General features: G+C 43.8%; 1 protein-coding gene across 1 annotated transcript; it reads left to right on the plus strand.

Moving 5' to 3' along the window:
• Positions 1-548: 548 nt before the first annotated feature.
• GDF5 (growth differentiation factor 5) lies at positions 549-3,659 on the plus strand (the record flags this gene model as incomplete). Its single annotated transcript, XM_082491252.1, has 2 exons — positions 549-1,182; positions 2,791-3,659. 2 exons carry the CDS (start codon positions 549-551, stop codon positions 3,657-3,659), a joined length of 1,503 nt encoding a protein of 500 aa, XP_082347378.1.
• Positions 3,660-12,915: the final 9,256 nt, after the last annotated feature.

The following is a 12,915-nucleotide window of genomic DNA, read 5'->3' on the forward strand; positions in this document are numbered from 1 at the left end:
TAAAGAAATATATCGCAGTTAAATTAGTTTAGACAGCATGACATCAGAGAGTAATTAAATAGGTTTGTTGGAATTCCGTTTCCAATTCCTGAGTTCAGGTTTGTAAAAGATTTCTGAGCACCTGCAGGTCTCTGTGTGTGAAATATTTTCACTGGAAAGGATTCAAAACTTTAAAAAAACCTTTTAACACAGAGGCAGCATTACGCCATTCTTCCTTCTTGGAAAAAAAAACCCTTGGATTTAAACAGGACTCCTTCAAGTTTTCAGTCAGTTTTACAGAAGAAAACGAGGTGGTAAACTTTCTCTTTTCAAGAACAAGTTCTTTATAGCTGCTAACTGAAGTCAGGGGAGATTGTATCTGAGTACATGAGCATTTCCACTATGGGACTGGATACAAGTATTGAACAACAAGATTTGAAATGTTTTAATCTCAAACGAAAACCATTTTTGCTGACTTTGGTTTTTAATTTCTTTCATGTTTTCTTCTGCCAAACTGGAGGAACCTTTTCTGATTTTTTCTTTAGTGGCATTCAGAGGAAGACCAGAGGATGAAAATCCTGCATTTTCTCACTTTACTGCTTTGGCATTTGACTTGGCTGTCTCTGGATCTAGTTCCTGGAGCGCTGAGTAATTCTGAAGCAGGCCAGAGTAATCCAGGATCTAAACTAGGTTTTTTAAAAGCAGAAGGAAAAGAGAGGAATCCCTCAGCACGGGCAGGTACACTGAGGACTGCAAGCCATGGATATAGTACTGCGACGTCAAAGACTAGGACTAAAAGCAGTGCTGTTCAGGCTGGAGCTCTGCTGGCCAAGAACGATGAATCAAAGAAGGTTCTCTCAAGAACAGCAGCCACGGAGGGCAAGGTAGGACATCTCCCCAGCAGACCTTCTGGAGTAAGGACAGTGACTCCAAAGGTTCAAAATCTTAGCAGCAAGGTGGCTTTGAAAAAAACTGGCACGAGCAGTACTGACACTGATTCTCTCAAAACCAAAAAGACTAAAGAGCCTGTAACCCAGAGGGAAACTAAGGAAACTTTCAGACATCCCCCTATAACGCCACATGAATACATGCTCTCTTTGTACAGGACTCTCTCAGATGCAGAAAGAAAAGGTGTTAATGGAAGCGTAAAACTGGAGGCTGGACTTGCCAATACAATAACCAGCTTTATAGACAAAGGACAAGGTAAGAAAGGAGCTCGTGCGTGTGTGTGTGTGGACAGAGAGAGACGCCTGAGTATGTTTATACAAGTAGAGAGTATTAGAAAATAATCATAGTTTGTTAAGGTCAAATAGCTCTTTTTAACGTAAGCGAAATTGTACAGCTTTGCTGCAGATTTTGTCCTCCTGCCTTATCTGGGATAATTCATTTAGAGGCAGAACGAGATGGTTGTGTGGCAGCCAAAGAAAACATTTAGAAAATATTTTAGGTGCATATTGTTGAAAAGCAATCAGTCTTTGCACGCTTAGATGTTTAGAAACCTTTTACATTTTTGTTTTATTTTCTTTCCCTAACTGGAAACTGCTAACATTAGATTTTATTGTAAAGTACATCTAAAAACATGTGATGTGCTAAGAACAGGGCTATTCCATGAAAAAACCCCCACAAGTTTCAGTCTCTAAGGGTCAGTCTGATTTGTTCAAGGTGCAATGGTAAGGAACTGCTCTGTAGACCCAGGAGTCCTTATAGCATAGCATGGGTGTATCTGCACTAGCTGGAAGCTCACGCTTTCAGGTACCACCAACCTTCTAGCCACAGAAGCCCACAGCTAAGCACAGACTAAAAAGAGTAGATAACTGCTGGGACTCCAGAACTTGCAGTTCAATGTTCTGGTTCCAAACTTTTTTTTGGGGAAATTTGGACCAGTGTCTGCTTTCACACAAGAAATAACCAGTCTCCCACAGAATGATGTTCACCTTACCGCCCTGGTTGGAGAGCCCCATGTTGCTTCCAGTGCGGTTAGTAAGAGTTTTGTCACATACTTAAGGAAGCAACACAGGCTACAGCTGATAAGGTAATGGTGATGGAAAGACTCAGGCAGCACTGGATTTGTTTGCCCTTTAATTATGAATAGCTTGGCTTCTGGGAAGGGATGACTCGCCGCTCGCAAGTGCTGCATTCAGGTTCTCAGCTCGCCACTGGAAGGCATCGTTAATGTAACGTTGCTGAAACGTTGGCTCAGCCACGTTCCTTGTTAGTGCTGTTCCTGAGCTTAACCAAGCCAACGTAACGTCAGGTTAAAGGGAGGTATGTTTTTGTGCCCAGTTTGAAAAAGTTGTGAATCGTGTGGAGTTAAGTTAATAAGGCAATTATCCTTGTGTCTGGCAGTTCCTGGGGGATGTTGCTTTTAAAGGACTAATTCACTATTGTATCATCTAAGGGTAAATTTGCTCATGTTTGGAGCCAGCATGAGGCCTGGGCACCACCGAAGCTCTGTTTCGGTAATTTAAGTAGGATGTAAGTGGTGAATAGGCCCTGTGAGTGCTCAGCCCTGAAAAACGACTGTTTTTCAATTGGCTAATTGCTACTTTGAAGCTAGAAAATGCCTGCCGGTGAAAGAAATGAGATTTCTAGGAGGCAAACTCAGAAACTCTTTTCCCTGTTGAGTCACTGAGTTCTTCTGGCTCCCTGCATGGAGCTGATCCCTTAGACAGAAATTGCTCTTTCTGTTTGGTGGGCTAATTAAGGAAACTTCCAGGCTTACGAGCAAGCTTCAGGAAAACCATTAAGAATTGAATAACTGATATTGATCTGTGCTTGCTATACTTTTAAAAATGTGTGTGCTTTTTTCAGATGAGCGAGCGCCAACTATAAGAAAACAAAAATATATTTTTGACATCAGTGCATTAGAAAAAGATGGTTTGCTGGGAGCAGAGCTTCGAATATTGAGGAAAAAGCCTTCTGATACATGGAAGTCTCATTCTTCTGGAAAAACTTCCCAAGTGAAATTATTTAGTTGCTCTACAAACAGACAAGCAGCAACACTCCTAGACTCTCGTACTGTCAGTATCACAGATACACCAAAGTGGGAAGTGTTTGACATCTGGAAACTTTTCAGGAACTTTAAAAACTTGGTTAACTTGTGTTTTGAACTGGAAACTTTTGACAGGGGGAGAGCTGTTGATCTCAGGAGCGTGGGATTTAATAGAACAGGAAGACAGGTCAATGAAAAGGCTCTCTTCTTGGTATTTGGGAGGACGAAAAAAAGAGACTTATTCTTCAATGAAATCAAAGCTAGATCCGGCCAAGATGACAAAACTGTTTATGAGTACTTATTCAATCAGAGGCGGAAGAGAAGAGCTCCTCTAGCAACACGGCAAGGGAAGAGGCCCACTAAGAATCTGAAGGCAAGGTGTAGCAGAAAAGCCCTCCACGTGAATTTTAAGGATATGGGCTGGGATGACTGGATAATAGCCCCTCTAGAGTATGAAGCGTATCACTGCGAAGGGCTTTGTGAATTCCCCCTTCGATCCCATCTGGAGCCCACCAATCACGCGGTTATCCAAACATTAATGAACTCAATGGACCCAGAATCGACACCCCCGACTTGCTGCGTCCCGACCAGGTTGAGTCCTATTAGCATTCTTTTCATTGACTCTGCAAACAACGTGGTCTACAAGCAGTATGAGGACATGGTGGTGGAGTCGTGTGGTTGTAGGTAGCAGAACAGTTGCTCACGTGAATATGTTACGAAAGGTAATATGACACATTGAACATAACCTCTCCTCAAACAAGGTTAACTAGTTTTCTTGCCTCTAGGGTAAGTATGTTTACAAGGATGTAGCAATCCAGTGCTTCTACCTGTCTCTCCACCATGGGCGTATTTCAGTAGCGTTTGGATGCTGTCATGCAACCTGATATAAGGCCTCGTGTCAGTGACATGAGACTGGCTCGAACCTAAGTCCATGATAGTGAAGAGTATACCTCCACACCTCCAGATCACCTGCTTTTAGCCTCGAGGCAGTGGGTAAAGAAGGCGCCAGTGAGCTGTGGATATGACCTAGTTGATCCTTTGAACAATGTTCTTGAGACATCTTGGTGTAAATAGTTACACTGTAATATGATTTCTTTCTGATTAGCTCTTGAAACTATGCATATATAAAAAAGGAGTCATTAAATATAATATGTTGATTTAGTTTTAAGTTTTACGTGGAGATAGGTGATGCAGGAGGTATTTGCTTCCATGTATATTTCCCTCCCAGCTACATATCTTTCTTAAGTACCCACCTTTCCATTATTATGTAGCAAGATATATTACTCTGTATAAGGTCCAAGTTGTTCTCAAATGCTCATAGTAAAAGTGTTCAATTATGGCATAAGATGTAATAAATTATTGACACAGTGCTACATTGTGTCTAGCTGTCCAACGCTGCATAATTATAATGCTAGTAAGAAATTGTTTTTAATGCTTTTGTACAATAAATACAAGTGAAAGGGACTTTTCACTGCACCAGAATACCAGCGGTATGCAAAACATGCCCATGTATTTTGCTTGCTTCTAACTCTGCTGCCACAGAGAGAAACTGTGGAAACATTTGAAGAAAGATCTGAATGTATGGCATGGTTTGACCTGGTGGGGAATGACACTATCACTTGATGTATCAGGGGCAAAAATGTGTTATGCAGATGATCACAAAAGAGCTCTGGTATCTTTTTATTCCACCCTCCAAGGGCTGTGTGTTTGCATATCCCCTTTAACTATTCTAGACATGGATTATAAATTTATTGTGGGATTACTCTGTGTATGTTTCCACCTACAAATCTAGGTGCCAGCTGTTCAACTGTAGACAGGTCAGAAAAAACACAAGAATCATCAAAAATTATTGAAGTATCTTATCGATAGTATAAATGCTAAGGTTTCATATTGTTTCGTGACATTTTAAACCATCAAGTCACGTGATTCCCTGGACCTGAACTCTCCTCCACACAGCATCACTGGTGTGGGCAGTGGCAGGGAGCTGAATACGGCCCCTGAGGTCCTCCTGCTCAGTACCTTGTTCTGGACATGCTCTGGCTCAACTTAACAGTGAACTGTTCCAACTTCCCGGTCAACAGCCATAGAGAAACAGTGACAAAAAGCCCTGCCCTCCCCCCTGCACTCTCTGGGCAGCTCAGCCTTTAACTAGCTTAAAAGACCTGGGTGAGTGGCCTTGGTGAACCTGCATGGGGGTTCCCCTGACAGGTACCATAACCTACAGCATGGTGATGCTGAAAAAGCACTGCGGGGAGCTTTCATGTGTGTCATCTCTTTGTCACGGCTTAGCACCGTGATTTCTGCCTGCGGGAATTGATGCTGCTTGGTGCAGGCCATGCGGTGCCACCAGCCGAGGTGGGTCAGAATGCTGTACTTGACAGGAGGACGAATCAGGAACCAGCAAGTTAAGAGGCGTGTAGAACGACGAGCACTTCAAGCTATTTCATAACATGTGCATGAGAAATTCTGGCACCTTATGATCTATTTTGTGGGTCAGGGCTGTCCTCACGGCTCCCCCGTCTCCCTTCTGGGCTCTCAGTGTATGCGCTTCCCAGGTCCTCTTTGGCATCCTGATGAAGTCTTATGCTGGGACCAACAGTTTCTGTCCCCTGCACTAACTGCTTAGCACCAGCCAGTCTCATATGACTTTCAAAACAACACAGAGTTTTTAATTCTAAGCTTTACTACAAGCTTATTTAGATATGATTTACCAGTAGGAGAGAAAACATTGTCCTGCCAAGTCCACAGCCAAGAGGGCATCTCAGACTTCTTTTGCCCATCCCGTTCAAGCAGTTCTTGCTCCTGGCTGTTTTCTGGGTGACTGGCCTGCAGCTTTTAAGGACCCTTTCTCTAGCACTGGCCACAGCTACCTTCTGGTTGGCTAGATGATCATGAGAAAGGGTTGTCTCCTCTCTTCCTTGCGTGAAAGCGTGCTGCTCCCCATGCATATCCCCCTTTGCACATTCACAGTGAAATCTCTGTTCTCTGTATGACAGACACAGCTGTGCCATTGCCATTTAGCGACCACACAGGCGCACTCCTCAACGGCTGAGGGTGATCAGTTTAAAGGAGCAAATACTGCCAATTTAAATTCACTTGAAGCAAATCGAAGTTGTCTTAACCGACGAGTTAACTCCCGGAGAAGGGCAGTTTGCTTCAGTTCCAGCTGGATTCATGAGATGCTGCAGCACCTTCAGAGGACGGTAGCACTGGTGTTACACACAATGCATGGCAGCTCGGAAATCTGAGGAGGAAAATTGCTGTTCGCTGCACACTGCGGAGCTGCTGATCAGCCTGAGGATCCTGGTGAGGCCGGTCATGATAAAAAGTTTTTAAAACCTCGTAGGTATCTCTCCGAGGTTCTTCTTTCCTGTCCTTGTATGAATTTCTCAATACGGGAATAAAGGAAGATAAAGATGCAGGTAAATGGTAATTAAACTGAGTATGTATCCGCATCTAAATGGGGGAAAAAAAAAAAAAGCTAAGATTTTGCAATTACCCCAAAGCAAACAGTATGATCTCAGGAAAAACTAAAAGAAATACTGACATACTAAAGTCTTAAAAAATACACTTTGGTAATGGTTCAAAACTCAAAATTCTGCAAGGTACTTGTTATACCTTGAAGTGAAACAAAAAAATGACAACTACTAGTAGGTCTTTTATATCCGTTCAAACAAATTTGAAATTACAGATACTAAAATGCTAGAACTATAATGGATTTTTACTGCATCAAAATTGCCAGATATTGGGTTTGGCCTAAACAGAAGCAATTTCAGCCCAAGCATTCAGGTGAGGAGGTAACATGATGTCCCCTTTGCTTAGTTGGTAGCTCAAGTGTGGTGACACCCAGAAGGGACGGTCCTGGCACTGCTCAAGTTTGGTCCAGCTCAAAGTACGGAGTTTACAATGGTGGGCAGAGTAGGCGGCAGGGTCAGGGTAGTTTTTCACTTTTAACTCTCAAATCTAACACTGGTTATAAACCAGTTGGTTATAAACAATGTTATAAACCAGTCGGTTTATAACACTGGTTTTAAACCAGCGCTGCCATGGCCAGAATATCCTTTTGCATTTCTGCTACTGAAATTGTTTGATATCTCTGGGAATTCCAGTTCAAAGCTATTTTATTCTGGAGTGGTCTATTGACTTTGACCACGGTGCAAACGTATACTTGCCTATAGGTGCTTTACTGGTGTATTGTTTGAGCCGTTGGGACCATCTGGCACAGACGTCTGTCTCTGTAATTAATTACAAGATACTTACTGAATGGTTATTATCCCTTAAATCTACAGTGTGGAAGGGAGTGACCTCTTTCACCACTCCTCTCAAAGCAGTTTCTGTTATTCTTAATTCACCTAAAATTGCAATAGCAACAAAAGATGGTGCCACAGCAAGCACATATCCACTCTATTTCTCCTCACAGACCATTGCAAATCTTGTCAAGACTCTACCTGGGAATGTGCACTTTCAGTTATCCGGTGTGAGAACAGACACCCGTATCGGAACGGCCCAAGACATGTGAGTGGTGGCTGTGACAAACATTCCTTATCACCAACAAGCGCAAAAGCACAACCCAGGTGGACTTGACTCAACCCTCATTCCTCTCGGAAAACAGAGGTTTAGGGGTAGGGCAGAATCTGGAGCTGGCACCCAGCAAAGAAACTGGAATGAAACAGAGGACCTTGAAATCTCAGAAGTCTGGCACTGCTTTCTTTAGCCGTGTCATTATAGAATGTGCAAAGATAGACACCCTCAACGATTGTAATGGCTTTCTTCCCATGGGTGAACTGGTGTGAGCAACTGGATGGTAGAAACGCGTAGAAACCTGAGCTGTAAAGCGATACGGGTTAAAAGTTCAGCTTTTCACCTTTATGATGGCAGGTTTCACTCTCTCACTGAGAATGCCTCATTTGTATTTACTTTTTAGGGTCATTATCTGTCCCACGAGAGTCTTTGTGAAGGTCCAAATTTCAAATAAACAGTACACTATAAGACAGGTATGTGTGGATAATTTTTGTTGTGTTTGGCTAAAATATGGGTACTAAGCTCAATAGGTAAACATAAAAGTATGCCATTTAAAACAATGCATTCCCATTAGTGTTTGAATATGTGCCTAAACTCCGTGTACACTTTTACATGGTTATGTCATTTCCTGTGTAAAATGTGCTTGTTTATACAGCAGCCATATGAAAGATGCAGTAACCCGCTATGTGGGCTATTTGAAGCTTTCTTTAAGAAACATAAAAACCCCTTGACCCTTGTATAATAAAAGGTGTTAAAAGATACTGCTTTTATAACATCTTAGCCAAGACTAATAAGAATGTACAAAGCAAACAATTTTTTTTTCTCTTGTTTTACTCCATAGTCCTGGTCAATCACGTGTTACTTTATGAATTTACTGTTGCCGTTGGGTAGTAAAACGATATTTAAAAATAAAATTGCATGAGATTTCATTGCTTCTCAGCAAATTTAATAAACAAGGAAATCTTTACATTTTTTGAAAAACTCCAAATACAGTACAGTAAATACACTTTGCTGAGTGCTCAGAATAGCCCGTTTATTCTGTCAGACCGAGTTCACTGATGTCCCTATTTTGCTGGGTTTGGGTTGTTTTTGGTGGTTTTTTTTTTTTTTTTCAGAACTAGTTTCAACTTTGTGGAATGATTTGGCTAGCTGAAGTCATGCAAATGGATCCAGTTTTCCCTAATGTCATTTTGAAGAGCGCAGCTGTCAAGAAAAAATTACTCCGTTGATAATAATAATAATAGTGATTAATTGGCTGACCCTCTGCTAGGGGACACAAAATGCTCTTTTCACTGGTTTTTCTCTAAGAGTCTCTTTGCTAGAATAGCTTGTGCCAGGCTCTGCCATCCAGGGGTGCAGCCTGAGCAGGCTCTGCCCATTGTCCTGCCAGAGAAATGCCATTAAAATGAGGGTATTGCTCCTGCACGTTTAGTTACCGTCTACCTGGTTTTTACAAGATGCCATTTATCATGGCATAAAGTCAGAAACGAGCCTTTTATTGATAAAACCAGACACGTTTCATTTTGCTGGTGCGAACAGCCTCAAAACATTAATCTTTCTCCAGAAATGTTGAAAGAGAAACACAACATGGGTCCTCCACGGGCTTAGAGAAGGGGCTGTATATCTTCACGGGAGCTCTCTTGTCTGCAAAGGTGCAATAAGAACCATAAAGTTTAGATGGCAAAGAAGTCATTAGCTCACACGGTTAGTGATCAGATTACAGGAACCCAGCTCGAGAGGATAAAAGGCTAATGGCAGCGCGGGGAGCAGCCCCTGCTGCAGGAGGAGGTGCTCTAAAGAAACTCTGGAGGGAACGTGACATGGGAGAAGGACTCGGGGAGCAGCGGCTTTGGGGGGAGGCAGACAGACAGCCCCACAGTAGAGGACAGCAGGGGCTGAGGACGGGGGAAGGATCAAGTCATAGAGGGGTCTGGAGGACAAAGTCTTATGAGGAGCGACTGGGGGAACTGGGGGTGTTCAGCCCGGAGAAGAGGAGGCTGAGGGGAGACCTTCTCGCTCTCTACAACTCCCTGAAAGGAGGTTGCAGAGAGGTGGGGGCTGCCCTCTTCTCCCTGGTGACAAGTGATAGGACAAGAGGAAATGGGTTCAAGTCATGCCAGGGGAGGTTTAGATTGGATATTAGGAAGAATTTTTTCACTGAAAGGGCTATCAAACATTGGAAGAGGCTGCCCGGGGAGGGGGTGGATTCACCATCCCTGGAGGCGTTTAAAAAAACGGTAGACGTGGTACTTGGGGACATGGTTTAAAAGTGGTTTAGAAGTGGTTTTGCCAGGGTAGTTTAATGGTTGGACTTGATGATCTTAAAGGCCCCTTCCAACCTCAGCAATTCCATGATTCTATGATTCTATAAGATGGACCAAATGCAGGAGCAAGTGTAGAGTGAATGTACACTCAGATGGAACAGGAGATCGGTTGGGTAGCAGTGCTGCTCGGGGGAATAGACTACATGCCCAGAAGGAAAAAAACCTTTTTCTGAGGGCTAAATGTGAGCAATTCTTCTTTCTTTCCACTTGCCTGTCCTTCTCATGCTAGTGGCTTTCAGGGCTTTACTCAGGCTCTGGCCCAGAAGCTGCTGAAGGCTTAGATTGATAGCGGGCTCCTGAAGTCCAGCAAAGGCAAAAAGCTTCTGATGGTGGCACTGAGCAGCCAGAAACAGTGGCAGCTTTAGCAGAGTTCCTGACTGTGGCCACGAGTGCTGCTGTGGGAGGTCCAGAGCAACAGGGCTGAGAAACCCGTGTCTGGATGATGAGGCGCTTCCATTTATGAGACTTTCAGGTGGATCACGAATGTCACTGCTGAGCCACAAGCAGATAAGTGGTCTGTGTTCTCCAAGCCATGTGCAGGCTAAGGTTAAAAAGACCGATCATGCAGCTCCGGACAGTCACTTTGACTGCCTCAGCTGGGCATTTTGGTACTTTTGCACAACAATCTTTGGCTGCAGGAGGCTGATTCAGAGCACTAAAGACAGCCAGAGGGAAGAGCCAGGTCCTGGGAGAGCGAACTGAAGCATCTGTGCTGAGCAGGGAGCGGATGGGCGACAATGGGCACAGTGCCCCAAAGGAGTTCCCTCTCTGGGGACAGGTGCCTGCAGATTGGGTCCCTTTGTCCTTTTGGGACTCAGCTGCAGGCATGAGAGGGTCTTGCTCTCCAGGAAAAAAAAAAAACAAACAAACAAACAGTGGAGAGGCTCCTTTTAAACATAATAGTCCCTGGTTTCGTTGGTGTTTTTTTTCCACTTGCACAGGGTGTGGAGGGCTTGGGCCCAGTTCCTTCTCCGTGCTGTGCTTCTGCCCCTCTGGAGGCACCAGGAGGGGGAACTCTTCATGTCTCCCTCTGTGCATTCTGACTGCTGCTTGGGAACCTTACATTCCTGCCTGCGCCCTGATATAGGAAGCTGGAGAGCATGTGAAGGAGGGCTGAGATAGATATCCACCCCAGCACCGCTTGCAGGGAGCACACCCTCTGGGGAACAGGAGGTCTGACCAAGATTTGATAGAAACCACACAGTGGAAGGACTTGTACTAAACGCTTCCACGTTCAACTGTTTCCTTTTACTGCGGGGTCCTCAGGCAAACAGTTGTATTGCAGACAGACTGGTGGTTTAGGTACGTTGTGAGGACAGCTGCTGGATGAGTCCTACAGGTGAAAAATACCGAGCGTGAGGAGGGAGGCAGAAGAGAAAGGACAGACCTGAGCGACTGGCAGCAGCATGGCTAATAGTCAGGTTCTGGGCGTGCAGCCAAACAGCTACTCTAGCACATGAATGCGCTTGCAAGAAGGTGTCACCGACACCAGTGACGATACATGTCACAGTATTTTTACAGATCCCTGAGCTCCAGCCCGGTGCATGCGCTCAGTCGAGGCTGAGAGGTCGGAACATCTAGTGCCTACAGCCCACGCATCTTCGTTTCATAGCATCCACACTGGAATTTAAACCCACTTGGTGGAAGATGAATCTCCAATGTATGCATAAATATTAAAGAAATGGGACAAGTTTATTCATGGCTTCTTTTTTTTTTTCCTATGGAATAATGTTGTGTGAACAATATATGATCAATGAATTCCAGAAAAGGTAAGCTGGAATCTTTCTGAGGCATAGAAACTTTAAAAACAGATTGATTCTTTGGAGTTCTAAGAAAAATGACCTGCTATTTATCTCAATATAGAAACACGGTGGAGCTATCTGTCTCCCAAAACATTATAATGTTTTTGGTAAGAGAAAAAGCCATAAGAATTAATTCACTTTTTGCAACAGTAATGAAATATTCCCCATGCCAGTAAGATAAGAAAGTGACGAGGAGCATGTGCTGGCATTGTCAGAGATTGAAAACATTTAACCTGCACCAATAAGCCTACCGAATTTTAATAAATCTTGGAATTCTGGGGAAATTCCAGAGGTTTGGGAGACTCAGGAGAAAAGGAATTTAATTCAGTACTATAAAGGGTCACTGTGCTGACCTGGCAATTATAAGCAAATTATGGGACTGTTGATACTGACTGAGTCTTATAATGTGATTGAAGGATGGTAGTTTAATTCACAGGTGATAAGGGCAGGAAGAACAATTAAGATTATTTAACCTGATAAGCCATGCTTACCCTAGGTAAAAAATTTTACCTCCGAGTCCCTGAAATGGCAGCTCAGTTTTTACAGGCAACAAGGCAGCAAACGCAACTTCAGGAATGACTGGGAGAGAAAGAGAGAACAAATGAGAAAACAATATGCAGGCACTCCCGGGATTTACACGACGCGTGAACGCTTTGTGATACCGTAGAGCTGGAGGGAGACAATAAGAACAACTGGAAGTACAAAACAGCTTCTGCGAGAGGAGTAATATAGGCAGACTGGGGCCCTTCAGTGGGAGGTGACTGGGGCAAGAAGGAAAAGTGATGAGGGCTACGAATGTGAACGGGGAGCAAGGTTCTTCCCAAACAAGAACCACAATACACCAAATGAAACCGGTTCAGGACAGGTTTGAAACAAGCAGAAAGATACTGATTCCTACAGTGTAGCCCCAGCCACAGAACCCCTGGCCACACCCTGGTTTGGATGCTAAAAGTCTACATATGTTTAAAAAAACCCGAATAAGTTCATGGAAGAAAAATCTGCTGCTGAACATGAGTCCACAGGACTTTCTAAACCACTGGTAGCTGGAAGCTGTGAAGCCGTGCCAGGAAAACCTCGCTGCACATTTGTCCTGTCCTTGTTTTCTTTTCAGGGATCTGCTGTTGCCTATAGGAGATGGGCGAGACGGATCCATGATCTGACTTGGCAAAACCACCCATACGTTCTGTATGAAGCCCAAAACTTGCAGTGAACTAGTACAGTGGGACCTCCTGGCTTAATCTACTGAGTAGGACTGGCCACTGTCCTGTTCGAGAGGCACGGCTTTCTGATGTGGTCT

This window comes from Vanellus vanellus, assembly GCF_965231255.1.
Source record: "Vanellus vanellus genome assembly, chromosome: 15".
Taxonomy (NCBI): Eukaryota; Metazoa; Chordata; class Aves; order Charadriiformes; family Charadriidae; genus Vanellus; species Vanellus vanellus.